The sequence below is a fragment of the Balaenoptera ricei genome, chromosome 3 (assembly GCF_028023285.1).
Source record: "Balaenoptera ricei isolate mBalRic1 chromosome 3, mBalRic1.hap2, whole genome shotgun sequence".
Taxonomy (NCBI): Eukaryota; Metazoa; Chordata; class Mammalia; order Artiodactyla; family Balaenopteridae; genus Balaenoptera; species Balaenoptera ricei.
In genome coordinates, this window is record NC_082641.1 from 168,262,260 (window position 1) to 168,287,470 (window position 25,211).

General features: G+C 46.0%; 1 protein-coding gene across 6 annotated transcripts; it reads right to left on the reverse strand.

Moving 5' to 3' along the window:
• Positions 1–6,075: 6,075 nt before the first annotated feature.
• Positions 6,076–25,211, reverse strand: BTNL9 (butyrophilin like 9). 6 transcript variants are annotated; one of them, XM_059917991.1, is made up of 11 exons: positions 25,011–25,210; positions 19,222–19,356; positions 17,146–17,493; positions 15,243–15,524; positions 12,604–12,732; positions 12,389–12,421; positions 12,082–12,102; positions 10,522–10,542; positions 10,261–10,287; positions 7,859–7,885; positions 6,076–6,953 (listed from the first exon to the last, which is right to left on the reverse strand). In XM_059917991.1, the coding sequence occupies exons 2-11, from the start codon at positions 19,328–19,330 to the stop codon at positions 6,328–6,330; spliced, it is 1,623 nt and encodes a 540-aa protein (XP_059773974.1). In that variant the 5' UTR covers positions 19,331–19,356; positions 25,011–25,210; the 3' UTR covers positions 6,076–6,327. The 6 variants fall into 6 exon arrangements, 5 of the variants coding, with proteins under 5 accessions (XP_059773974.1, XP_059773977.1, XP_059773976.1 ...); XR_009502514.1 differs by having other exon boundaries at positions 6,908–6,953; positions 10,261–10,433; positions 25,011–25,211; XM_059917994.1 differs by lacking the exon at positions 19,222–19,356.

Sequence of the window (25,211 nt, forward strand, 5' to 3'; positions counted from 1 at the left end):
GAGAGTACCAGTATTATTGTTTGCAATGATTCTTTTAAATTATTTTTGAAGATCCTTTCCTAACCTTTAAGAATCAGAATAGTTAACATTTGAAACATTTTCTGTATCAGTTTTTAGGTGTTAGAAACTGGCAAGAAGCCTGAGAGGAGGCTTAATTCTGGAAAGTGTGTCTTTTACAACAATTTCAATGTGAAAAACGTTTTTACAAATGAATTTTGACTCTCGTGGTGAACACACACTGATAAGCTGACGCATTCTACTATCTGATATGGCCACAGTCTTCAAATGAAAAAGCAAGCACCTGCTGTCCTTTGAAATATCTGCTGCATCTCCTGCTGCTATGTGTGCACAAGTGAACCTGCTTTTATGGTTGTATTTTTTGTGTTGAATAGCTACTTTGAATTTTCATGATTATGCTTTGATTATTCATAATTTTTCATTTTATAGAACTGATGTGTATTGACAGTAAACTAAATAAAAGAAATAAATGTGTGAAATAAATAAGTGGTTACAAGAGATCATTTCCTTTGGGGGACAGAGGATGGGAAGGAAACTGGAGAGGGGGGTCACCGAGGTCTTGGGAGTTTGAATGCATATGTTGAGAGGTAATTACCCTCCCTGGGGGTGGAGTCACTTGCCACTCCCCTAAGCCAACTCTCAAAGAATCATGTAATTTTCGATGATGCCTGCAAGAAGAGCTTGTCATCTTGTTTGCTAGGATTGTTGATCTACCCAGAGGAAGAGGAAACTGGGGGATGTGGTCCCTGAAGAGAGCATGGCCAGCCTGCACTCAGTATGCACACACGTGTGAGTTTCCCATGGGTCAAAAGAACATCTGGGAAGATAGCCAAGTTGAGCCACTTTGCTGCATCCTTCTCAAGCATGCTGTCTGCAGGTGAGGGAATCCAGAATCCAAGGAGCATTGGGCTGTCCTGGCAGGAACAGGATGAAGCAGAGATTAGGGGTTCGGCCAAAGCTGAGGGAACTGAGGAATAGGGAGGATCTGGGGAGGTTGTGGCCGCACCATTTCTCTCATCTCCCCTTATTGCCTCATCGCTGAAGGAACAGCAAGAGCCTGTGAGAGGGATCCAGAGGAAGTTTCCGGAGGCAGAATGGCCCCCTCCCCACAGCAGGCCCCCAACCTGCTGGGATCAGAATTGTATACGAGGTCAGAGTTTGCAAACTGAACAGTATAATCAAAGTTGTATGAACACGATATGCTCTGTTCACGATGCTATGGAGGGACAATAAGGAAGGATTCCACAGAGGAAATCAAAGGCAGTGATTTGAAAACTGTAACAGACATGACAACATGTCATGTTACTACCCTGTGGTGTTAAGAGTGTTCAATCAGATCAATTCAATGATACATTTAAAAAAGATTTTCTTGTGATTTTTTTTCCCATTGAGATGAGGCAGAAGGAAAAGAATCATCAGCTTACTTTTTAAATTTTAAACAGAAGCAATATATGCTCCCTGTAAGAATGTATGTGCACCATAAAAATTTATAGTGCCATAGTACCCCATAGTGTGAATAAACCATATATATCTGTTCTCCTAGTAGCAAGTAGGTAGTTGCAAACATCTGCTTTCACACTGCTGCTGTGAACATCCTCTTGTATCTTTAGGTATTGGTGTGAATATTTCTGTAGAACAGATTTCTGGATGTGGAATTCTTGGTCAGAGGACATTCATGTTTAGAAATTGGTACACATTACTGAAATTGACCTTGAAATGGCCCTGCCAATTTATAAGCCCACCAAGAATGCGCCCAATCCATGGGAATCTTTGTCTTTTCATGTAAGATTTCTATGGAGCCAATGATAACTCGACTTGCATGCTGTTGTCACAGTCTAGGAGCTCTCTCAGCTCTGCCAGTTTTTGTGAGTTAACCATCACAAAGGCTGCCTCGAGCAGGGAAAGGCTCACATCCTAAGTGCGTTTTGTACACTGGATTGGGATCCATACATAGATGCTGTGTTCACCCTTTCCCAGGTTGGAGGGATAGCTGTGTGGAAAATGTGAACAGTGGGGAGAACTGAATATACCATGTCCTATTTTTAGAAACTTGCCAGAGGGTCACTGGGTGTGGGCTGGAAGGAGATGGGTGTGTATTCTGAATGTTCCAGCCTCCTAGGTGACCTCCAGCATGGCCTTTATGGGTCACAAAACATGTAGCTGAATGTCTAAGATCTTTAATGTTGCCTTTTGTACCAGCTATATACATAAATGTTTTAATACACAAAACTCTTAAAGCAATAGATAATGATTGCATATGGTCAAGGAACATTTTTAATGTTATCACAAAACACCTGTGAGGACTCCAAAATATCTGCACACTAATGTAAATGTTTATAGAAAATAAAACTTTTCCTTTCTCTGAATATCATTCATGGTATGTAAATAAGGCTATAATTTTATTATAACAGGTGGCCGAGCATATTTTCATAAGCTCAAAGATGTTTGATTTGTTAGAGAAACCACAGGAGGTGACCAAATGCCTTACGTGAAATTGTATAAACTCAGTGATGGGTTGGAGCTGGTGTCTCACGAGAGCTGATCGAGGGCATCTCTTCCCAACTTCACCAATGAAGTCACATCAGCAGCTTGAAATCAGCCACAGTGCAAGTCAAAAAATGCTACAGATTTTTTTCCCCAGAAAGTCAGTTTTTAAATATTTATCAGACACCACTGCATTACTTTATCACTCCCTCTATATTACCATATTTTTAAATAAACCATTTGGGAATAATTATGTCCCATTATTCCTTAATACAGAAGTGTGTATTTTCTTAAAATAAGGACATTCTCCTAGATCAAAATCAGGAAATTAATATTTATCCAACATTACTATCTGATCCATAACCATTTTTGTTTAAAGATTTTTTTGGTTGTGGACCATTTTTAAAGTCTTTTTATTGAATTTGTTACAATATTGCTAATGTTTTATTTTTATTTTGGCCACGAGGCATGTGGGATCTTAGCTTGCTGACCAGGGATCGAACCCACACTCCCTGCATTGGAAGGCGGCGAAGTCTTAACCATTGGACCGCCAGGGAAGTCCCCGATCCATACCATTTTTTCAAAATGTCTCCTCTTCTTGAAATAGTGTCTTGTATAGGTCTGGGATCCCACCCAGAGTCACCTATTGCATTTAGTTGTCATGTCTCTTCAGTCTCCTTCAATCTGAGGCAATTCCTTAGTCTTGCTTTATCTTTTTTATGACCTTGACATTGTTGAAGAGTATCATCCAGTTTGTCTGATGTTTCCTCCTGATTTATGAATTTCGGGGGAAAGAATACCTCAAAAGTGATGTTGTTGTATTCTTCTCACTGTACTGTAACAGGGGGCACATCGTGTGAATTTATGTCATATCTGGTGATGTTAACTTGTCACTTGGTTGAGGTGGCATCTGCCAGTCTCCTCCACTGCAAAGTTGATAAGTGTTTTGTACTTCTAAAATAATTAGTATTTTGTGTTGAGATACTTTGAGACTTCTATTGTAGGGTAAAGTTTTCTCTTCTCCCCCATTTATTTGTTCATTTATGTATATCAGTACAGATATACATAATCTTGGATTCCATTTTTCTCAGTCTGTAACTTCTATTAATTATTTCGATGTTTAAATTTGGCTATTGGGAGTCCCTTCAAGAGGGCTTTTCTGTCCATTTGACATCTCCCCACTATTCTTTGAGAACTTCCTTGCATTCTGGTAAAAGATGGTTTAGACCCATTCTGCTATGTGTTTCTTCAGCACCCTCAAGCTATTAAATCAATTCTGACACTGTTTACCTAGAGATAGTGTCAGATCCCACAGGTTAAGAGCTCAGTGCTATAAGACTCCCCCCGGGCTTCCCTGGTGGCGCAGTGGTTGAGAATCTGCCTGCCAATGCAGGGCACACGGGTTCGAGCCCTGGTCTGGGAAGATCCCACATGCTCGCAGAGCGACTAGGCCTGTGAGCCACAATTACTGAGCCTGCGCGTCTGGAGCCTGTGCTCCGCAACAAGAGAGGCCGCGATAGTGAGAGGCCCGTGCACCGCGATGAAGAGTGGCCCCCACTTGCCGCAACTAGAGAAAGCCCTCGCACAGAAACGAAGACCCAACACAGCCATAAATAAATAAATAAATAAAAATTAAAAAAAAAAAAAAGACTCCCCCCACCCTTCTCACACCAATTACAAATCCAGGTTGCCTGTGTTTCTGTCCCACCCACCATAAATTGGAGATTCCCAAGACCCCTGCCTTGGGTTCTGTTAATTTGCTAGAGCAGCTCACAGAACTCAGGAAGAATTTACTAACTAGATTACAGGTTTATTAGAAAAGGATATAGCTCAGGAATCAGATGGAATAGATGCATAGAGGAAGGTATGTGGGAAGTGGCACAGAGCTTCCTTGCTCTCTCTGAGCACCTGTCTGCCTGCATCTCCAAGTGTTCACCAACCTGAAAGCTCACTGAACCCAGTCCTTTTGGGGTTTCATAAAAAGGCTTCATCACATAGGCATGACTGGTTAAATCATTGGCCCTTGATGATTGAACTCAATCTCCAGCCCCTTTCCCCTCCCTGCGGTGGAGGGGGTGCGTGGGCGGGAGTTAGTTACAACCCTTTGGTCACACAGTTGGTTCCCCTGGCAACCAGCCCCATCCTTACTGGCTTTCCAAAAGTTATCTCATTAACATAAACTCGGGAGTGGTTGAAAGGGGCTTGTTATGAATATCCAGAGACACCCTTATCACTCTTATCACTTAGAAATTCCAAGAGTTTAAGAGCTCTGTTCTAAAATCTAGGTTGAAGACCAAATAAATATTTCCTAGTATAAATCAGAACATCAAACATCACACCCTTATATTTTCCCTGCCCCAGCCCTGGAGTCCACCATTTCTCCAAGGAGCCTTGGTTCCTTTCAGTGGTAAATAGTACTAAAAACTAAGTTCTGGTGCAAGGTGTGCTCAGTGGTACAGGGGTGTTATTGTTTCTAAGCCCTCAAGGCAGGCAGAGCTAGGAACTATATGTATGTGCACACACTACCTATCTATCTATCATCTATCTATCTAATCTATCTATCTATCCATCTATGTATCATATGTGTGTTTCATCTATTACATAGTAAAAACCATGAGTTCACAATTATTCTTTCATTCTCTCCTATCGCTTCTGTTTTTCGTCTGTTGTTGTTTTTGTATTTCTTTTCTCTGGCTGAAGAGACAGCACACTTAGTGAATTTTTTTCTTTGATCAACCCCTTGTTGAGCAATTCTTGTCATTATTCATTTTAATGTTCAAATTGTCCCATGATTGGTCAGTGGAGCCCCTTCGACCTAGCTCCTATGTCTTTTTGTTATGTTCCCATCAGTCCTTTGACATTTTTTAAAAATTCATTTATTTTTGTCTGCACTGGGTCTTCGTTGCTGTGTGTGGGCTTTCTCTAGCTGCGGTGAGTGGGGTGTACTCTTTGTTGCAGTGCGTGGGCTTCTCTTGTTGCGGAGCAGGGGCTCTAGGCACACAGGCTTCAGTAGTTGTGGCATGCAGGCTCAGTAGTTGTGGCTCGTGGGCTCTAGAGCACAGCCTCAGTAGTTGTAGCACATGAGCTTAGTTGATCCGCGGCATGTGGGATCTTCCTGGACCAGGGCTTGAAACTGTGTCCCCTGCATTGGCAGGTGGATTCTTAACCACTGTGCCACCAGGGAAGCCCCCCGTCAGTTTCTGAGCATGTTTGTACATTACAGCAAAAGATGTTCCAGATTTACCTGTACTTTCTCTGCTCCAGCCCTGGAACCCACCATTTCTCCAAGTTCATTTTAGTGGGAATTGACAGTGAAAACTAGGATCTGAGCCCTAGGTGAACTCATTGCTTATGAAGTGTCATTTTTTCTAGATCTTTCTAGAACTAGAAAATATATACAAAACTATTAAAATACACAAGTTAACTGATACCTCTAATTTTATCCAGTGAAGTTTCTCCTCTTTTCCCCCCATTCCAGTTTCTTTCATGTCTTCCACAGTGAACACCCTGACTAGCAGCAACATGAATATATTTCTACTCATCAGCTCAAACCTACAACACGCACAAATAAGCTTTGGAATTGCCTTTTTTTTTTTCAAAGAAAATCATATTCATACATGTACACATACACATCTATTGATACATAGGCAAAGGTCTGCCTTTTTCCCATTTCTGCTATACTGAGCCTTTTAAGCCTTTGTTGGCGTTTTGGTTCATACACTGGGGTCGGTGTATTTGTTCCGTCTAGAGGAAGCGGGCGAGCAAAGCGCCGACTGGGTATCCGGGAAGCCGCCCAGGACCCAGTCCTGTGGCCACGAGGGCGCCTCACCACATGGCCAGGGCGGGGTCCGAGGGCTCATAGGGTTGTAACCAGGTGTCACTGTCCTCCTCTTCGGGGACGCGTTTCTCTCTAACTGGCAATGGGCAGATGGTAAGTGGATCTGGGTGTTCGCTGCCGTCATGGGCTCTAGGCCTGAAATACGCGCAGAGTGTCCCAGAGAAGGTGTCCGTGAAGGTGAAGATGTGGGAGCCATTGGATACGTTGAAGAAGGACAGCTTTCCCGCCTCGCAGTCCAGCAAGATGCCCACGCACCGGGGTGGCACGCGCATGGTGAGCGCGACGCGGTGCGGGTCCAGCACGAAGTACTCGCAGCCGTTCCACAGCCCCATCACCCAGTAGCCACCCGCCGGGCTCAGGCGCGCCTGCCCTGCGCGCGGCACCGCTGCCAGGCACGCGCCTAGGAACCAGCGGCTGCGGCGGCCCACGTGCACCTCCCAGTAGTGGCGGCCCGCGGAGAAGCGCTCCCGGCTTAGAACGCACACCTGCCCGGAGAACCGCTGGGGGTCACCCGCCGCTGAGCCTGGCGCCATCCTGCGGGAGGACACGCTCTTGCCATCCTCGGAGACCTCCAGGCTGGGGTGGGCGGAGCCAGGATCCAGGGTCACATTCACTGCGCAGAGGCATATGTTTAGTGCAGGTGAAGGACGGTTCTGCCCCCACTCCCACACCTGTCTCCTCCCCCGACAGGCAAACCCTCTAGTTCTCCCGATGGACCAATCAGTGGAATAGTCACGCCCTCTCCTGCAACCCCCTTCCCACCACTCTGGTACTGAAGGGGCATGAAAGTCACTTCCTAGTTTTTGAAAGTGATTAGAGGAATCCCATTTCTTTCCTGAACCGGAAGGTTCTTGAATTCCATGGTGCCATGCAGAGCAGAGAGAGCAAATGAGGTAGGTTTGTGGGGATAGAGGTGGGCTCACTTTCCCCAAGACCTGATCAACGGGAAGGAGCTTAGGGCTGATTCTGTCCCGGCTGCTCTCACCACCCTGTGTGACCATGAAATCACTAGTGAGCTCTGGGAGTCTTTTACAGCAATTTTAGGATTTTAAAACTGAAGGGGACCTCTGAGATCATCTAGTCCAGTACCCTGCACTCCAACACCCCATCCCCCCCAAAAAAACCACACCCATTTGATGGATAGGAACCCTCTGTCAGATGTGGGAGGTTCCTTACAAACTCTGTATTCTCTCCTGCAAAGAGGCCCTAGTAGCAACCTTTCTGCCAGATGGAAACAAATGTAGTAATATCCAGAAAGCTATGTGCGTGTGGGAGCACGTGTGTGCACACAGACGTGTGCGTGTGTGAGTGCAATCACATTAGTGCATGCGAGCATGTATGTGTGCAGGCATATGTGTCATATTATGTGTTTTATAAGTGAGCTTGTGTGTCTATATATGTGGGCTCCATACTTGGCCCTGGACAGACCCTTCCTCTAATCTCAGTTCTGGATACCTCCCTTCTACTTCAGATCCAGCCAACCTAACTCACAAGGCACAGTTCCTTGGCTTCAGTTACCTGCATGTTGTTGGGCTGCTCTCCACTCTGAAACCAAACAGAGAGGAAAAAAGAGGCTCAGAGATCTGAGTCAGTAACCCTAGAACCTTGAGGGAGGCTCAAGATGCAAAAGGGACGCCTACAAACTAAGTAACCTCATTCCCATCATGATAGCTGGCTTGGACCCAGACTGGCCTGGGTCCACCATGGCATCTTCCCGGGAATTTGGGATTGGGTAGGGGGCTGGTGTCAGTGCTGGCTTGTACCAAAGCTGTGTACAGGCTGAAGTTGTGCTGGGAACAGTGGGATGACAGAGTATGTGGGCAAAAAGAACCAATACAAGCAACTGGGATACATTAAAGGATGGAAATGAAGCCTCAATCTCTGACTGGCTTAGTCTCCAGGAGGCCCAGCTGAGCTTGGCTCCTGTCCTAAGACATCCTCTGGACACCCTGTCTTGCCTTCTTTCTTAACCATGAGCCATTCTGTGTGGATTTCTGTTTTGTTTTATCTTGTTCTATTTTACAACAAAGAGAGCACCAATGTCACAAAATGCAAAAGCAATAGAAGACATTTTCAGAGCTCCATAAATTTACAGCAAGGCCTTGCAACCCTGATTTTGCATCAGAATAACCAGTAGATCTTTTAAAATATAGAGCTCTTGCATAGAATAACTCAATTCGATAAAGATGTCAGTTCTCCCTAAATTTATCTATAAATTCAAAGCAATCCCATGTAAAACTACTTTTGGATTTTTTTAGAAACTTCATAAATTTATCCTATAATTTATATTTTTAAAAGGTCCATTAACTTTAAAAAAGAAGGGGAAATGGAGGAGGACTTGTACTTTCAGGTACTTTAAAAGCCAAAGTAATATGTGACCAAAGGACAGACCCATGAAGACATGGGAACTGAATACGCACTAAAGGTGATACCCAAATCAATGGGGAAACCATGGATGGTGTAGTAGGTGGCATTGGGAAAACTGACTCTTTATTCGGAGAAAAATTGCTGGATTCTTGTCTAACACCACATAAAATGGTGAATTTCAGATGGATTAAAAACCTGCACATAACACATATACAGTGAATAGAAGAAAGTGTAAGAGACTGTCATTGTGACCTAAATGTAAGGAAGATCTTCTTCAACAAAACTTCAAAAACACAAGCCATTAAGGTAAAAATGTGATGAATTAGCTTTTATCAAAATTGGTTATTTCTTTTCAATAAGGGGCACCATTGGACAAAGCGAATAGCAGGTGACAGAAGAGAAGAAGGAATTCACAATGTATAATAACAATGAGGGATTAATATCCTATATGTATATATCATATTCTATAATGATAATAATAATAATGTTGCATGAAAGATGCCTGCAAACCAAAAGGCTCCATTCCCCAGCACTGACACCAGCCCTGTCTTGTGAATCAACAAGAAAAAGATACCAATGCCGTATGGAAAATAGGCAAAGGACAGAAACAGGCAATTTTCAGAAGAGGAAGCCCCAAAAGCTAGCTAGCATATAAAGAGATGCTCAAACCTCTTAGTGTCCAGAGGAGTGCAAACCGAAAGAACAATTACTCATCCCCACTGACTGGCAAACTTAGAAAGCTGGCTCACACGGGATGTGGGCACATGGAGCCTCCACTGCGTGAAGGATGATGGTGCTACCTTCAGGAGATCCTTCTATCCCACTTAGTGACACATCCCCCAAGGGCCAGCAGTTCCCCTCTTGGGTATACATCCCAGAGAAATCTCTGCACAGAGCCAGAAGGCAGCACGTTTTCAGGTATTTATTCAGCATTGTTTGTGGTGGCATAGAGTTGGAAGCAGGCTGGATGTCTGCTCCAGGAGGGTGGCTAGCTCAAATGGAGTGCTCTGCAGCAAGCAGATACAGACTAGATTTACATGCGGCAGCAGGGATGGATATTAAAACACAGCAATGAGTGAGGAAAGCAAGGAACAGCATGAGACTGTAAATGTCTTTACAGAAACTGAAGTGCACGTGCACAAAACAGAAATTCACCTCTTGCAAGAATACGTACAAAATAAAGATACACATTAGACTGTTTTATGGGGGAAATGGAGGAAGGTATAGGGAGAAATATTTACGTATAAGGTAACCTGCCTTATATTTACATATAAGGTAACTCTCACCAGGAGTGAGGGTCTTTGAGGGGGGACACCAGGAATCTAGGTGATTCTGATGTGCAACCAGGATTGGCACCAATGATTTACCGTATGCTTACACTTCAGGACAATATAAAAGTAAAACTCAAATATAACCTATACCAAGCAACAGAGATTAATACATGTGTGTAGCTATGGAATAAACCAGAATGAAGCACAGTTGGTTAGTCAGAGCAGGTGACCGGGAAGCTGAGATGTGACGTGGACGGCGGGAGGAAAACGGGCTTCACTCACCAGCCTGACCTTCAGCCCTTCTCCAGTCTGAAGCAGCCAAGGGAAAACAGAATTAGAACACCGGGTCCCTGCAGCTTCCTTGTTCACACGTCAAATTTTGCACCCACCCCTGCTCCTCTCCCCTCTCTCCTGCCACCCACACAGCCAGCAGAGTTCCAGCCTGGCCATCATACCTGGTTGGGAGATAAGAAGAACATACACGGATAACCAGATGCTACAAGGGGGACAACAAGAAATAGTTCTAAGGGGGGGGTCACTTACCCAGCTCCACTTGAAGTTTCCCTGTAAGCAGAACACACAGAGAAAACATCAGCCTTTGGATGAGTGGAACCACCTTCCCAAGGCAGTTAGGCCACTGGGAAGAGCTTTCTCAGTCTTAAACCACTGCTCACCCCGATCCCATCCTGGATGCTGCATCACCCATCTGCAGGATTCTTACACCTCATCCTATTCTTTGCTCTAAGGCAGAAATCTGCACAGGGCTGGGAAGGGAAAACTGGTCTTGATACTGAGGAGCCTCTTTCAAGGGTTCTGGTCTGGTTTGGAGAGGCTAATGCTCACTTGCCCTGTAATACAAGCTTTTCCTGGGGAGGAAGTCCTGTGTAAGTCCAGGCACTGAGCACACCCTGCATGAGCCTCAGGGTCACTTACTGGGTACGTCATTTAAAGAACCTGGAGGACATGACACTCAATTATTTCCCCAGGCCAGATACCAAAACTCTGATATTTTGCCACTAGAAACGCATTCCTCTGATTTCTCTAATCTTTATCCTCTTTTAAAAGTAAGACGTGGGGGGGGGGGGCTTCCCTGGTGGCACAGTGGTTGAGAATCTGCCTGCTAATGCAGGGCACACGGGTTCAAGCCCTGGTCTGGGAAGATCCCACATGCCACGGAGCAACTGCGCCCGTGAGCCACAATTACTGAGCCTGCGCTTCTGGAGTCTGTGCTCCGCAACAGGAGATGCCGCGATAGTGAAGAGGCCCGCGCACCGCGATGAAGAGTGGCCCCCACTTGCCACAACTAGAGAAAGCCCTCGAACAGAAACGAAGACCCAACACAGCCATAAAATAAAAAATGAATAAATAAGCAAATATGGTTAAGAAAAATATATTAAAAAAAAAAGTAAGACTGGGAAAGGCAACAATATACACTAATTCAGCCTATGATGTTAATGATTTATTGTGGCTGTTTTTGTTGTTTGGTTGATTGCCTTTTTTGTTTGTTTGTTTTCCCCTCCATGACTAGGTAGACTGCAAGACAAGCTTCAACTTCACTCTTTTGTCTGGTGTTTTACTGGGGCAGACAAGGTGGTTCTCAAGGTCTTCCCCCACCCATGGTGGCCTTCTCCTCTCTCCCCTCTTCCTTTGGATTCACTCTTCCCTCCTCCCCCCACATGGTTTCAAGGTGCTGAGTCCCCCTGGGAAGAAAAGTGGATTTGATAAATTGCTTTCACTTTGGTGCAAATTAAAGATGGCTTCCTTCCCAGTGACATTTGCATTAAAAAGAGGTTATCCTAGGAAGATGAACTAGAGGGAGTAGACCTTTTACAGTGGAATTGTAACTGAATTGTACAACTTGCAGGAGAGGGCCTGGCAGAGTCTTTCCAGAGGGTCTTGGGTCAGGCTTCCTCGGCAGGTGCGCACAAATCGGTTTCGGAGGGGGAAGGCGGGAGGCGCAGAGGGATGGATTTCGAATTAGAGCGCTGCCATCCATTGCTCTCCAAAGGGGGCCTAAAATCACGGAACCCCTGCTTCCACCGTGCGCCGGGGTTAACCCCCGAGCCCACAGCCAGCACTGTGGGCATGGCACCCAGAACTTACCCAGTTCTTCTGTGAGTTTCCCTGGAGAAAGAAACGAAGAAAAGAGGAAAATCTCCATGGATCACTGAGGCCTTGCATCTCCAAAGTGTACAGACTTGGAACCCCATGTGCTCTGGAGAACCAGTTTGAGCTGGACTCGAGGGAGAAGTGGAAGGAAACCTCTGCCGCCCCCCCCACCCCCGTCTCTGCCCTCTCCCAACCCCCCTCCCCCCGCCCCCGGCTGTGACCTACTCGTCTTCTTCACCCAGCGTCCCCACTTCTGCTAGTCAGGGATGTGCGCGAAGAGCGCGTCTTGCCCTCTGCTTACCTTTGTCCTTCTCCGCCTGCTTCTTCAGCTTTTCTGAAGGCAAGAAAAAAGGGGAGCAGACGTGAGTGTGCACGCTCCCCTGCCTGTCTCCACGACCCATGCCAGCCCTGCCTCCGCAGGATGGCCCCTCAGCAGTGCCCCGCTATGGCCGCCTGCACCACTTTGCTCTTGGGCAAAGCCAACTCCAGGAGGGCAGCCGCCAGCCTGCCTGGTACCTTGGGACCTCCGTTGCTTCCGAAAGAAGTATAGCGCCAGCGTCGGGAGGAGAGCCAGGAGGAGAAGCGTTCCCACCAGAGTCCCGAGGAAAGCTCTCTTCCAGGGAGAGGTTCCGGGTAAAAATACGTCTGGAAAACACCCCACATGGAGTTGTCTCGATTTGGTCTTCGCTAAACATTAAGTGAGAAGACTAGTCTAGACACTGCGTGCCGGAAAACCTTCCCAGTGAGTGGTTGATGCTTCCTGGGCCCCAGCATAGCCCTCTGTAAAACGGGCCTGAGAACCAGTCTGCAGTGCTCTAGAGAGGTAACATCAGAGGACCAGCGGTGAACTTGAACTTGCTCAGCGCAGAGGAAAACACTGCAAACTGAAGGATGTGAAAGGAAGGCGCTGATGGGCTCTGCCCAGTCCTCCAGCTTAGAACTTCTGTGACCACAGCCCTGACCTCCCTCTACTTCTTCCTACTCTTGCTTTACATCTAAGGGCATGACAATCCAAGGTGTTGATACCTGAAACCCAGTGAATAACTGCTCTCTACCACTCTGATGAATCCACACGTCATCTCCCGCTTCTTGCAAACACCTGGCTTCTACTTCTCATCACACCTTTGGAAGAACTGTTAGCAAAGCTTTGTGCGGCTGACTGACGGTTCTCTTCCCTCTCCAGGCTTCCTAGGGAGGATCTGCCCAGAGGGAGAATGTGGGGCAGGGTTCGCAAGGACAGTGGCTGGACCGTAAAGAAATGAATGCAAAATAGAGAGCAACCCTTGAGAAACTCTTGCGGCAGTTTAACAGAATAATTTTGAGTCTGTTGAAGACAATAAGAAATTGGTGCTTTTATCTCAGTGGTCTTTAAATTTTTTTATTTTTTTTATCATAGTAAAATATACATAACCTAAAATTTACTATCTTAACCATTTTAAGCTTATAGGTCAGCAGCATTAAGTATATTAACATTGTTGTGCAACCATCACCACCAGAACTTTTTTCATCTTCCCAAACTGAGACTCTATACCCATTAAACACTAACTTCCCATTCCCCTCACACCCCCAGCCCCTGGTAACACCTATTCTACTTTCCCTCTCTATGAATTGACTATTCTGGGTACCTCATATAAAGAGAATCATACAATATTTGTCCTTTTGTGTCTGGCTTATTTCATTTAGCATAATGTGTTCTTTCGGTTTTCAATTTTATTTTTCTAGCAGTGCATTTTTATTGTCTTGGTTAAAAGTATTGAGCTACAAAGGATTGGTCCTTCACCACAGGTGTTTTTGAAGCACTGATTTAGGGGTTAAAGACCTCAGGGCCCTATGCCTCCCTGACCTGCAATCTCCAGCCTCTCCTGCATCTTCCCAGCTCCTCAGATAGCTACACACATTTCCATCTCAGGACCTTTGCATTTGAATGGCCTCTACCTGAATGGCCTCCTTGCAGATATCCATGTGCCCCACACCCTTTGTCAAGGTTAAACACAAATTTAAGAACTGGATTTCCCCTGGTGCAAAAACGGAGGGAGATTCCCCTTTCCCTTCTCTTAGAGTATTTCCTTCAGAAAATTTGTAAATTCTTTCTCTATCCCCTCAAGATGCATACAAATCTTTTTGAAAGTTAAATAAGCCCCTTGGCAATTTTAAAACCCAGGAATGTTTTTCTTAAGGAGCTCAGAGCCATCTCTTTGAAATGGAAACATCAAGGAGAGAGTACCCCTATCTCCAGGTCTGCTGGGAGTTTCACTTAGGCACCTGGCTCGGAGTTGTAATTACATGCTTGTCATAGAGATAAGCGATATCTTGTTTTTCCTTTGGATAAAGACAATTGGCTAACACAGATGTTACTCCTTACCCAATTACCAGGTAAATTTCGGGTGAACTATGTGTGACACATGGTGCTGATCAAGTCCTCTTACCTGAGGACAAGTTATCGCTTATAAGGGTGAGATTTCTTTCTGTTATGGTAATATAACTGTTGATTTGGACCGCTGTGAAACATGGCCCATAGGTTGGGTTTATCCTCAAGACTTAAAACAATTAGAGCCATGAATGTTAAATCCTTCAAGTGGGTGCCGCACAGTAAAACTTTGATCCTAGATAATGGTCTTCCTTTGAACTCAGTGTCTAACGGTCTTCTTCCCTGATCCACCACTTTTAAATCCATATATACACTCCACCCTGCCTTAGCATGCTTCCCTGCTTCATGTTTCTCTGTCTCAGATAACACCTTCTAACATGTGCTGTAATTTACTCTTTTGTGTATCGGTTTCCCCCACTGGAATGTGGACCTGAGGCCAAGGGTTTGGGGAACATTGTGGGTGATCAATAAATATTGTTTGAGGGATAAAATTAGGACCACACGGGCTCTCATGATGCCCTCCAATAACTAGAGTTTCTGGATTTTAGTGCCTGGTTTTTGGCTCATAATATTGGCTTTCTGGGTCCTCCCTCGATTACTGTTTGGGTTGTCAGTTGTACACTCAGTAGGTTCCTGATATTATGGCTGACTTTCAAGGTGTCAAGTTTAGCCCACCCCATACACAGCCAGGCTCCAGTGCCATTGTGTCCTAATAGATGGTCTTAGGGATGATGGACATGGAGAACTTGAAGACTAGGAAGATGAGGGTGAGCTGGCACCCACTGACCTGCTATCTGGACCACGAACTCTTTCTTCTGGCCCAGGAGGGGGTTCTGGATGGAGCAGGACACGTTGCTGTGGGCCCCCCCTTGGACGACCACAGAGGTTTCCAGACTGAACAGGCCTTGGGCATCCTTGACGATGACTTCAGTCTCTGGAGGCAGGCATCGTCCCTGATGGTCTCTCCACTGAGACTGTGGCTTGGGGTACCAGCCACTGGAGCTGCACCTTAGCTGAATGCCTCCCTGCTTGAAGCCCTCAAGGGAGATGTGAGGGTCCGAGCCCAGCCCTGAGAGAGGCAGGAAGAGTGGGAAAGATCAGGCTCCTTCCCAGAAGTGGTATGCGAAGTTCATGCCACCATTCACCATTTGCAGTCACCATAAGGCATCGTGACTGTGACTGCTCTTAACACACTTGTGGGCTTGCAGCCCTCCACCAATGGACTATAAATGACACACTAAATCACCGGTGGCATGTGGGGACAGCACTACCTCTGAAGGGCATTTTAAAATAGGGAAGGGCTACTGATATTTGGTCATATAATGCAAGGGACAGTCCCCCTAGAATGAAGAGTAATCCCACCCCAAATTTCAATAGACTGTCCTTTCTCTCTCTTGAATCCCACCCACACTCAAGTGGTTTTGTTATATATACTTCTTTATCTCTCTATCCAAGTAAGCTAGCTTTATATTTTGAATAAGCAAAACATTAAGATGGTTTAAACATCAATACTGTAAAAAACAGTAGATCAAAAAAGCCCCAGGCATTTCTCCATCCTTTCTATCCCATTGCACCCTCTCCTCCCTTAAGTAACCAATTTCATTAGCTTCTAGTTTATCCTTCTTGTTTCTTTTGTGCCATGTTTCTCCTCCTTTCTTGCACAAAAGTTAACATGCTATAGAACCTCTTTTGCATCTTCCTTTTTTCTCTTAAAAACATCATATAAATCACTCCACATCAGCTTAGAGCTCTTTCTCATTTTTTAGCTGCATAGTGTGATAGACCACGCTCAGCATCTATGCTTGGACATTTAGGGAGTTTCCACTGTTGTACAATGTAAACTTATACATATGCCTTTTTTCATATTGGAGCTGTGGGAGGTGTATCTTCAGGGTCAACTCCTAGAGGTAGAATTGCTGTTCAAAGGGTAGATGCAGTCAGTCCTGTTAGCCATTGCCTAATCCCCCTGACCTGGAGCTGCAGGACTTTGAACTCCACCAAGAAGGTAGGCAGGGACTTCCCTGGTGGCACAGTGGTTAAGAATGTGCCTGCCAATGCAGGAACACGGGTTCGAGCCCTGGTCCAGGAAGATCCCACATGCTGCGGAGCGACTAAGCCCATGAGCCACAACTACTGAGCCTGCGCTCTAGAGCTTGCATGCCACAACTACTGAAGCCTGCGCGCCTAGAGCCCGTGCTCCGCAACAAGAGAAGCCACCGCAATGAGAAGCCCGCGCACCGCAACGAAGAGTTGCCCCCGCTCCCCGCAGCTAGAGAAAGTCCGTGCGCAGCAACGAAGATCCAATGCAGCCAAAAATTAATTAATTAATTAATTAATTTAAAAAAAAAAAAGGTAGGAGGGGGACTGCTTCCCTACATCTCCACCAAGAGTGTGTGATCCAAATATTGAATGTTTGCCAATCTGATGTGTAAAAAAATTGTATCTCTGTAGCTTTAATTTGCCTTTTTCTCACTATGAGTAAAAGTAATCATCTTTTCTTATGTTTCAGGGCCATTTGTGTATCTTTTTTGTGTGCATTTTTTTGTTCATTTTCTAATGAATTTTTCTTTTTAAAACTTTTTTTTAAATTAGAGATATTTTCCCTTTCTCTGTTCTTTTCTATCTACTCTTGACCTGTTTCCAAATGGACCATTTTCTCCTCTCTGTTGGGGCTTGACCAGGTCACGCACCTGCCACCTCCAGCTCCCAGACCGCTTCCCCAGTGAAGTCGCTGGAGACGAAGCGGCACCCGTACGGACCCTCGTCAGCGGGGACCACGGGGTGGAGCCTCAGGGTCACGCTGCCATCAGCGATCTCGTCCGTGATGAGTTCGGTCCTGTTCTGGAACTGCGCCATCTGCTGGCCATAGAACTCCTGCCGCTCCCGGTACAGGTGCACCACGTCCGAGGCCTGGCTCCGGAACCAGAGGATCTCCATGCGCTCGGCGTCCCGGTACGGCGACAGGTGGCACGAGAATTCCACCTCATCCCCGACGTGTGCCAGAATGGGCTCCCCATGGCCTACCACCCTGACCTCCTCTAGGACGAGAACCCAGACAATGGCCCAAATCAGCACTCTTCAAATATGTTTTTTTGCAGTAAACCATTCAAATGACAAAGGTGAGACACTCTACAGGATGACCAGTCCGGTTGCATGAACAAGTAATTGTCATGAAAAAGTTGAGTGTGCCACATTAAAAAATACACAAGGAACATTACAACCAGATACAAATGTGTGGTGCCGGACTGGTAGCTGGTTTGAACCAACCAACTGCAAATATTATTTGGGGGACAGTTATGTAAATATGGCCAGGGCATTAAATTAAATGGACTCTTCGGCAAAAAAAAAAAAAAAAAAGCAAGTTTCAAAACCATATGTACACTATCCTCTTATTTGATTAAAAAGTTGACATATTTGCATAAATGTGCAGAATAAAAGATCTGAAGGGAAATAGACCAAATTATTGATAGTGATAATTTCTGCCTGGTGGGAATAGATGTTTTCTTATTTTTGCCTTGTCTGATTTTCTAACATTTTATAATGCACATGGACAGCTTCTGTAATAACAAAGGGTATTAAAATAATCTAGGGGGGTTCCTTGTTTCATGGGTTTTCCTATCTAAGGCCAAATCCTGCTTTCAAGATTTTAATTTATCTGGATCTTTCATTTGATTGTTCTCTGCAGTGATGTCTCGGTATGGCTCCTCTACTCCCTGTTTTCTGCAATTTCCATGAGAGTTGCTATTCCTGCTGCAGTGCCTTTCTACCCAGCATGACTTCATTCTTTTTTTCTGCCTTCCGTACACCTCCTTTCCTTCTCTCAACGCTCAGCTTAATCCCACCCTAAATTCTTCCTTTATGAACCTCTCCCATCCTTCACTTTGCGCATATAGCATGGGGGCACATTCCTTCACTCCATTTGAGACCCCTTGTTGCCCACTGGGTGTAGCCCTGACACCATCCCTACCAGCTTTCCTCTCCAGGTTCTCTCCAGCTGTCCCTGCCCCCATGCCTGATGCCTGGCCCTCTTCCTGGGCACACCCTGCCTCAGTTTACTCTCCATCTGTCATCTTCCTGGAGAATGTACATCCTGCAAGGCTCTACTCAAATAACACCTCTTTTCTATGGCCCTTCATGGCTTTCTGGAAAAAACAAACTGGTCTCTTGACTGTGCTCCCAAATCCTTGGGTACATTTCTCTTGCAGCTCTGGTCACACAGCTGGACAGCCGTCTATGTCATGTCTGTCCCCCTCCCTTGAATGACTGAGGATCTGGGCTGTGCCTAGTCACCTTGGTATCCCTGGTTTCCAGCTCAGGGAATTAGGGAATTGTATTTGCCTAACTAGTTTACACTCTCTGTTAGTTGCTTCTTTCATGAGAGATGGTAAGGTTAGGATTCTTCCTGCCGTTCAAAAGCTATGGCTTATATGCAGGAGAGGAGTTAAAAAATATTTTCCAACTGGTTCAGCCTAAGCACAGACCAATAAGAATTTCCTGGCACCCTGCTGCTATACCTTCTGCCATGTTTGTGAGCTGTGGAGTTGTGGGTGGCTGCAGGAATGGTGGGGGAGCACTGTGGGGCTGGATGGTGTTTGGGGGCAGTGGCTCTTTAACAACTGGGATGGAAATCTTATATTTTAGCCCCTGGCACAGCCAGCCAGGTACCAGGCTACAAGATCTCAGCCCTGGGATCACCTGCAGGAGGGGTGGGCAGAAGCTGAGGTGCTCACGTCCTGGCTGTCTGGGCTGCGGATTAGACATGTTACCTGAGTGCATCTCCCCGGGCTGAAGGAGGAGGAGGAGGTGAGTGAGGAAGAAGAGACTGCTGGGAAGACGTACTCGCTGGTAGGAGTCCAGGGAGACTGGGAAATCCATCACTTTTCCTCAGCAGTGGGGGCCACCTGGAGAGGGACAATGAGGTACTGGAGTGACGCAGGAGAGCTGGAACTCCATGCATCAGGCCTGATGTCTGTCACTGCCTCAATTATTTTTTGTCTGGTTCTTGCAAGCTCCAGTGCCTGGCTTCTTTTCAATCATAGCCAGATGTGAGAGCTGCTTCTAATTTTAACAGGCGACACTGCTTATGGCATTGTTGGCCTTGCTTGGACTCACAGAGCTGAGAGAGGACAAGGCCAAAGGGTCCCAGAGGAAGCAGCTTCTGAGCTTCTCATTGTTTAGAGCCAGGAACAGAGCCATGCATTGTGTTGGGGCTGAGCTAGGATTTAGTGACTTTGCCCAAACAAAAGGGAAACCTATAAGGATTCCCAGATGCATTTTGCTTCTCTCTGCCCAACCTTGCTCCCAGTTCCCTTTGACCTGGAACATCAGGTCCACAAAACAGAGGAACAAACACAGAGTTCTAATCTTTCCGAAGTAGGATGCATGCCTGGGCTGCCTTTTAACTCCAGCCACATCTAGGACACCTTCTTCCATCCCTGAGACTTCAGATGAAGCTCCCAGGAGGTCAGCTGGTGACTGTCACTGAGTCAATAGCATCTTTGAGACCATAGTGATGGTGCCGTCCCATCTAGCCCTCCCCATGCCTCATCTGTGGCACCGGAGACCCAGCCCCAGGCAAGGGCTGTTCCCTCTTCACTCCTGATGCCCCTTTGGGACCTGAAGTAATGCCTCACAGTGTGAGAGCCAGTGAGCCTGGGCAGCTGTACATCTTGGGAGATATATAAGCCTCTCCACATTTCTCCTCTATTTAGTTGTGAGACTTTAGACAGATTATGTAACTTGCTGAACCTTAATTTCTTTGCTTAAACAATGGAAAAAACCAGTCCAACTCAGAGGGTTGTTAAGCTTAAGCCTCCTATGGGTGGGGTGGGTGCTCTCTAAAGAAAAGTCAGGGACTTCCCTGGTGGTCCAGTGGTTAAGACTCCACACTTCCAATGCAGGGGGCCCCCGGTTTGATCCCTGGTCAGGTAACTAGATCCCGCCTGCATGCTGCACTAAGCTCTCTCATGCCACAACTAAAAGATCCCACACGCCACAACTAAAAAGATTCCACATGCCCTAACGAAGATCTCGCATGTGGCGACAAAGATCCCGCGTGCAGCGACTAAGATCCGGCACAGCCAAACAAATAAATAAATATTAAAAAAAAAAAAAGTCAGCTCCTCTCTCTGCCTCCATCTTCCAAACATCTGCTCTCTGCTCTCCATCTTCTTCCAGAGGCTGCCTCCCTCTCCCTTCATGCCATCATAGCACCCCCAGAGCAGAAAGCCCCATGCAGTTTCTACTCTCCAGCTCCCCCAGTCTCCCTTCTCCCTCTGTCTGCCACCCCACTCCACTGTTTGGTTTTCCTTTTCCCACAGACCTGCGAGGTGGCACGTGTTCCTGGGGTCCTGTGGCTGCAGAGTCCCAGCCACACCCTCAGCAATAGCACTAGCGGGATGTAGATGAAGGACTTTATTTTTTTATTGAAGTATAGGTCAGTATACTTTATTGAAGTATAGGTCATTGATTTACAATGTTGTGTTAATTACTGCTGTACAGCAAAGTGATTCAGTTATACACATATATATTTTTTAATGTTTTTTTCCATTATGGTTTATCATGGGATATTGAATATAGGTCTCTGTGCTCTACAGTAGGACCTTGTTTATCCATTCTATATATAAAAGCTTACAGTAAAAAAAAAAAAAAAAAAAGTTGAACTCAAAAAGAGTAGAATGATGGTTACCAAGGGCTGGGAAGGGGAGGGGGGAATGGAGTAAATATTGGTCAAATGGTACAAACTTTCAGTTATAAGATGAATAAGTTCTAAAGCTCTAATGTACAGCATGGCGATCATAATTAATAATACTGTATTGTATACTTAAATTTTTCTAAGCATAAATTCTTAGTGTTCTCACCACACACAAAAAAAGGTAACTTTGTGAGGTGATGGATATGTTAATTAGCTTGATTGTGATAATCATTTCACAATGAATGCACATATCAAAATATCACATTGTATACTTTAACTATATACAATTTTTATTTGTCAATCATACTTCATAAAGCTGAGAGAAAAAAGTATTAGCTTTTAGTAAATTATTTTTCTGCAACTATTGTGGTAATCATTTCACAATGAATGCACATATCAAAATATCACATTGTATACTTTAAATATATACAATTTTTATTTGTCAATCATCATAAAGCTGAGAGAAAAAAGTATTAGCTTTTAGTAAATTATTTTTCTGCAACTATTCAGGTGGTTATATATTTTTTTCTTCTTTATTTCCTTTCATCTGTTTTTCAATTGATTTATTTAATTTACCTAAATTGACAAAATTCTTAGACTAAAATTGTTAATAAAAAAAGAAAGCTTACAGTAGATGAAGGATTTTAAAAGCTGCTGGTCGGGGGCTTCCCTGGTGGCGCAGTGGTTGAGAATCTGCCTGCCAATGCAGGGGATATGGGTTCGAGCCCCGGTCTGGGAAGATCCCACATGCCACGGAGCAACTAAGGCCCGTGAGCCACAGCTGCTGAGCCTGCGCATCTGGAGCCTGTGCTCCGCAACAAGAGAGGCCACGATAGTGACAGAGGCCGCACACCGCGATGAAGAGTGGCCCCCGCTTGCCACAACTAGAGAAAGCCCTCGCACAGAAACGAAGACCCAACACAGCCAAAAATAAATTGATTAATTAATTTAAAAAAAAAAACGAAAACGGAGCCCTGGGATTAAGAGGTACAAATTAAAAAAAAAAAAAAAAGCTGCTGGTCATGCAGCAGAAGACTAGTCTCAGGAGGTGTGCAGGTGAGTTAATGGAAGGGAGGCTCCCTGACTGACCTCTGTGCTGACCTCTGTGCTGGAAGGACATTGGCTGACAGGACTACAGCAGGAGGGAGGGGCAATGGCCTATGAGTCGAGTGGGCCAGGGTCTGCGGGCCCTGCCCTTCCACACGCAGGTGGGAAGACAGAGGGGCAAGTTGGGGTGGCTCCGTTCACGTTTCAGAAGGGAGCCCTCAGGGAGGAGATAGGAGTCCCCTCTGAAGTGTGCCCGGCTGATAGCCAGCAGCTATTGGAATCATTATTCACACAGTAACCAGCAGAACAGAGCCCTTGGGCCAGGGGCCAGGCTCAGGCTGGACAGTCCAGCCTCTTGCCCTTTTGGCTGATGGCAGGAATGTGTCCGTGACAGGCCTAGAAACTGGCAGCAAAGGACATAGAGCCCCATAGGGTGAAGCCATGAGGGTATATCAACACCAGCTAATGCCTTCTAAAACAAGAGGGGCTCAGAGAGTGTTTCTGGATCCATTTGGATCAGCCAGACTCTGAGGGATTGGTCAAGACTTGTGCTAGATGGTAACTTGAGTCCTTCCCAAGGCAGCAATGGGGCATTAGACAGGCCCGCAGCAGGGGGCAGGGGCACCTCCCAGCAGGAGCACATGCTCCAATATTCCCAGGCAGGGGAAGGCTGCCACCTGTCAGTCAGTGTGTTCCAGACCCTGGAATTACTATCAGGACGGCAGTTCTCTGCTGTGATACATTCATGGGATTTCAGTCACTGAGGCTGCAGGGGGAAGAGGTCATAAACCCACATGTACACATGCATGTGCCCACGGTAATAAAAACTAATATAAATTGAGCGCTTACTATCTACCAAGTACTTACCTATATCAGAAGTATTATCACTATTATTATAGGACCAAATTACAGGCAAGGAAACCGAGGGGCAGGGAGGCCAAGCGACTTGCCCTGCACACACGGCTAGAAGGTGGTGGAGTAGGGGTTCCTCCCAAGCTCTGCCCTTCTCTTGATACAGATTCCACACCAGCTGTCGTGTGTCAAAGTTGGGTGCACCCTCAGTTTTCCTGTCCCCCAAACTGTGACCTCTGTTAGGAATCGCCTGGTCACAGACTGCAGTGCTCATCCTGACAGCATCTCACATGCACTGAAGAAGTGGCTTGGGCTTCCCTGGTGGCGCAGTGGTTGAGAATCTGCCTGCCAATGCAGGGGACACGGGTTCGAGCCCTGGTCCGGGAAGATCCTATATGCCGCGGAGCAACTGGGCCCGTGAGCCACAATTACTGAGCCTGCGCGTCTGGAGCCTGTGCTCCGCAACATGAGAGGCCGCGATAGTGAGAGGCCTGTGCACCGCGATGAAGAGTGGTCCCCACTTGCCGCAACTAGAGAAAGCCCTCGCACAGAAACGAAGACTCAACACAGCCATAAATAAATAAATAAATAAATTTTTAAAAAACCTCATTAAAAAAAAAAAAAAAAAGAAGTGGCTTGAGCCCCCATATGTCAGCCAGAAGACTAACCAACCAACAAATGCATAAAAATTTAAAAATCCACTTCTGATAAAACAACTTAAAACTGGAGTTTCCCTTAGACCTTATCAACAGCATCTTCTCTAGCAGGAGGTAATGCCTTGTGGTACCTTTCCTTCCAACACTCAAGGACCTGACTTTAAAGACTTTAATAGGAAGGAGACAGTCTGGCAAATTCTTGAAGGGACTTCAGAAGGGCTGAATGCCCCTTCCTGATCTAAAGGCCACCCTACTCCCCACTTGCTGCCTGAAGTTTGCCTTTTCCAACCTCCCTTTGCAGTTGAAAGTCTCTGCTCCTTACCCCTCTGAAGGGAAACACTTTCTGATTTCAGCTATTCGCATCACAGTGTAAAGGGATTTCAGATTCTCTTTCTGAAAAGAAAAAGAATGGGGAGGTTTTGCGGGGGAAAGTTGAGACTGGCCACGTTGCATATTTGGGGAAGAGAGAGGACCCAGTGAGGGGAAGGACAGCCAGAAAGGGGGTCTCAGGCTAGAGCTAAGCTTTGCTGGTGGGGTACATGCTCCCTGCTCTCCAGGGAGCCTCTGAAGACGCAAGGAGGAATAAGGGTCGTGCACACCGATGGCAAAGAAATGCTGCTGAAATGCGGCTACCTTCCACCCAAGCCTATCTTTCCTCTTCCTTCTTCTTTCCTTCTCATTTTTTCCCTGGCCTCACTCCAACCCCATTCCAGTTTTCTCCTCTTGCATCCCCGATTCCTAAACAACATTTATGTTCCCTTGATTTCCAGTCTTCAGCTCTTGAGTTTCTCTTTAAAGATTATTATATTTTGCTTTTGCTAATTTGTAAGCTTGGGCTGTGTGTGCTTTGCCCTTCTCCCATTCTCCGTATCCTAAGCTATGAGCCCCCAGGCATAGGGCTTTTGCACTCTTGCACCCGCTCCCCTTCTAGCACCTGCTGCAATGCTTTACCCTTCACAAGCTGTCAATGAATGCTCGCTGGCTTGCTTTGGTTTTTATTTCACTAGGTCCACAAGAGGGTTTCCACTCCCTTGTCTCTACAGGAGATGAATTGTCCCAAGGAGGGACCCTCTTTGAGGCTTCCCATGGCTTAAGGGGGAAATGGGATGTGTCAGAATCCTTCCTCTTCAAGTGGAGCTGCCTAAATGGGCATCTCCCCTTGGTCACACTGACATCCCTATCCTGCAGCCAGGCTCAGTTGATAAGATGGTGCCAACCCATCTTGCACTCTCTCCTAAGGCCTCATTTCTGCCTCCCATTTCTGAAAGGTGGAGGTTTAGACAGGCATTGAGAATGAGTCACATACCTGGCAAGTAGCAGCAAAGGGTCCAAAATGGCGGATGAATCCTGGTGATCTCAATTTCCCTGCAAGGGAGACAACTGTGAAGTATCCAGATTCCAGATACTAAGGTCCCCTAGACATGGGCTGGCAGTTCAGTTGAGGGGGACCAGCTCATCTTTGACAAAGTTACCCACCCACCTTCCACCTTAAGACACACGCTGCTTG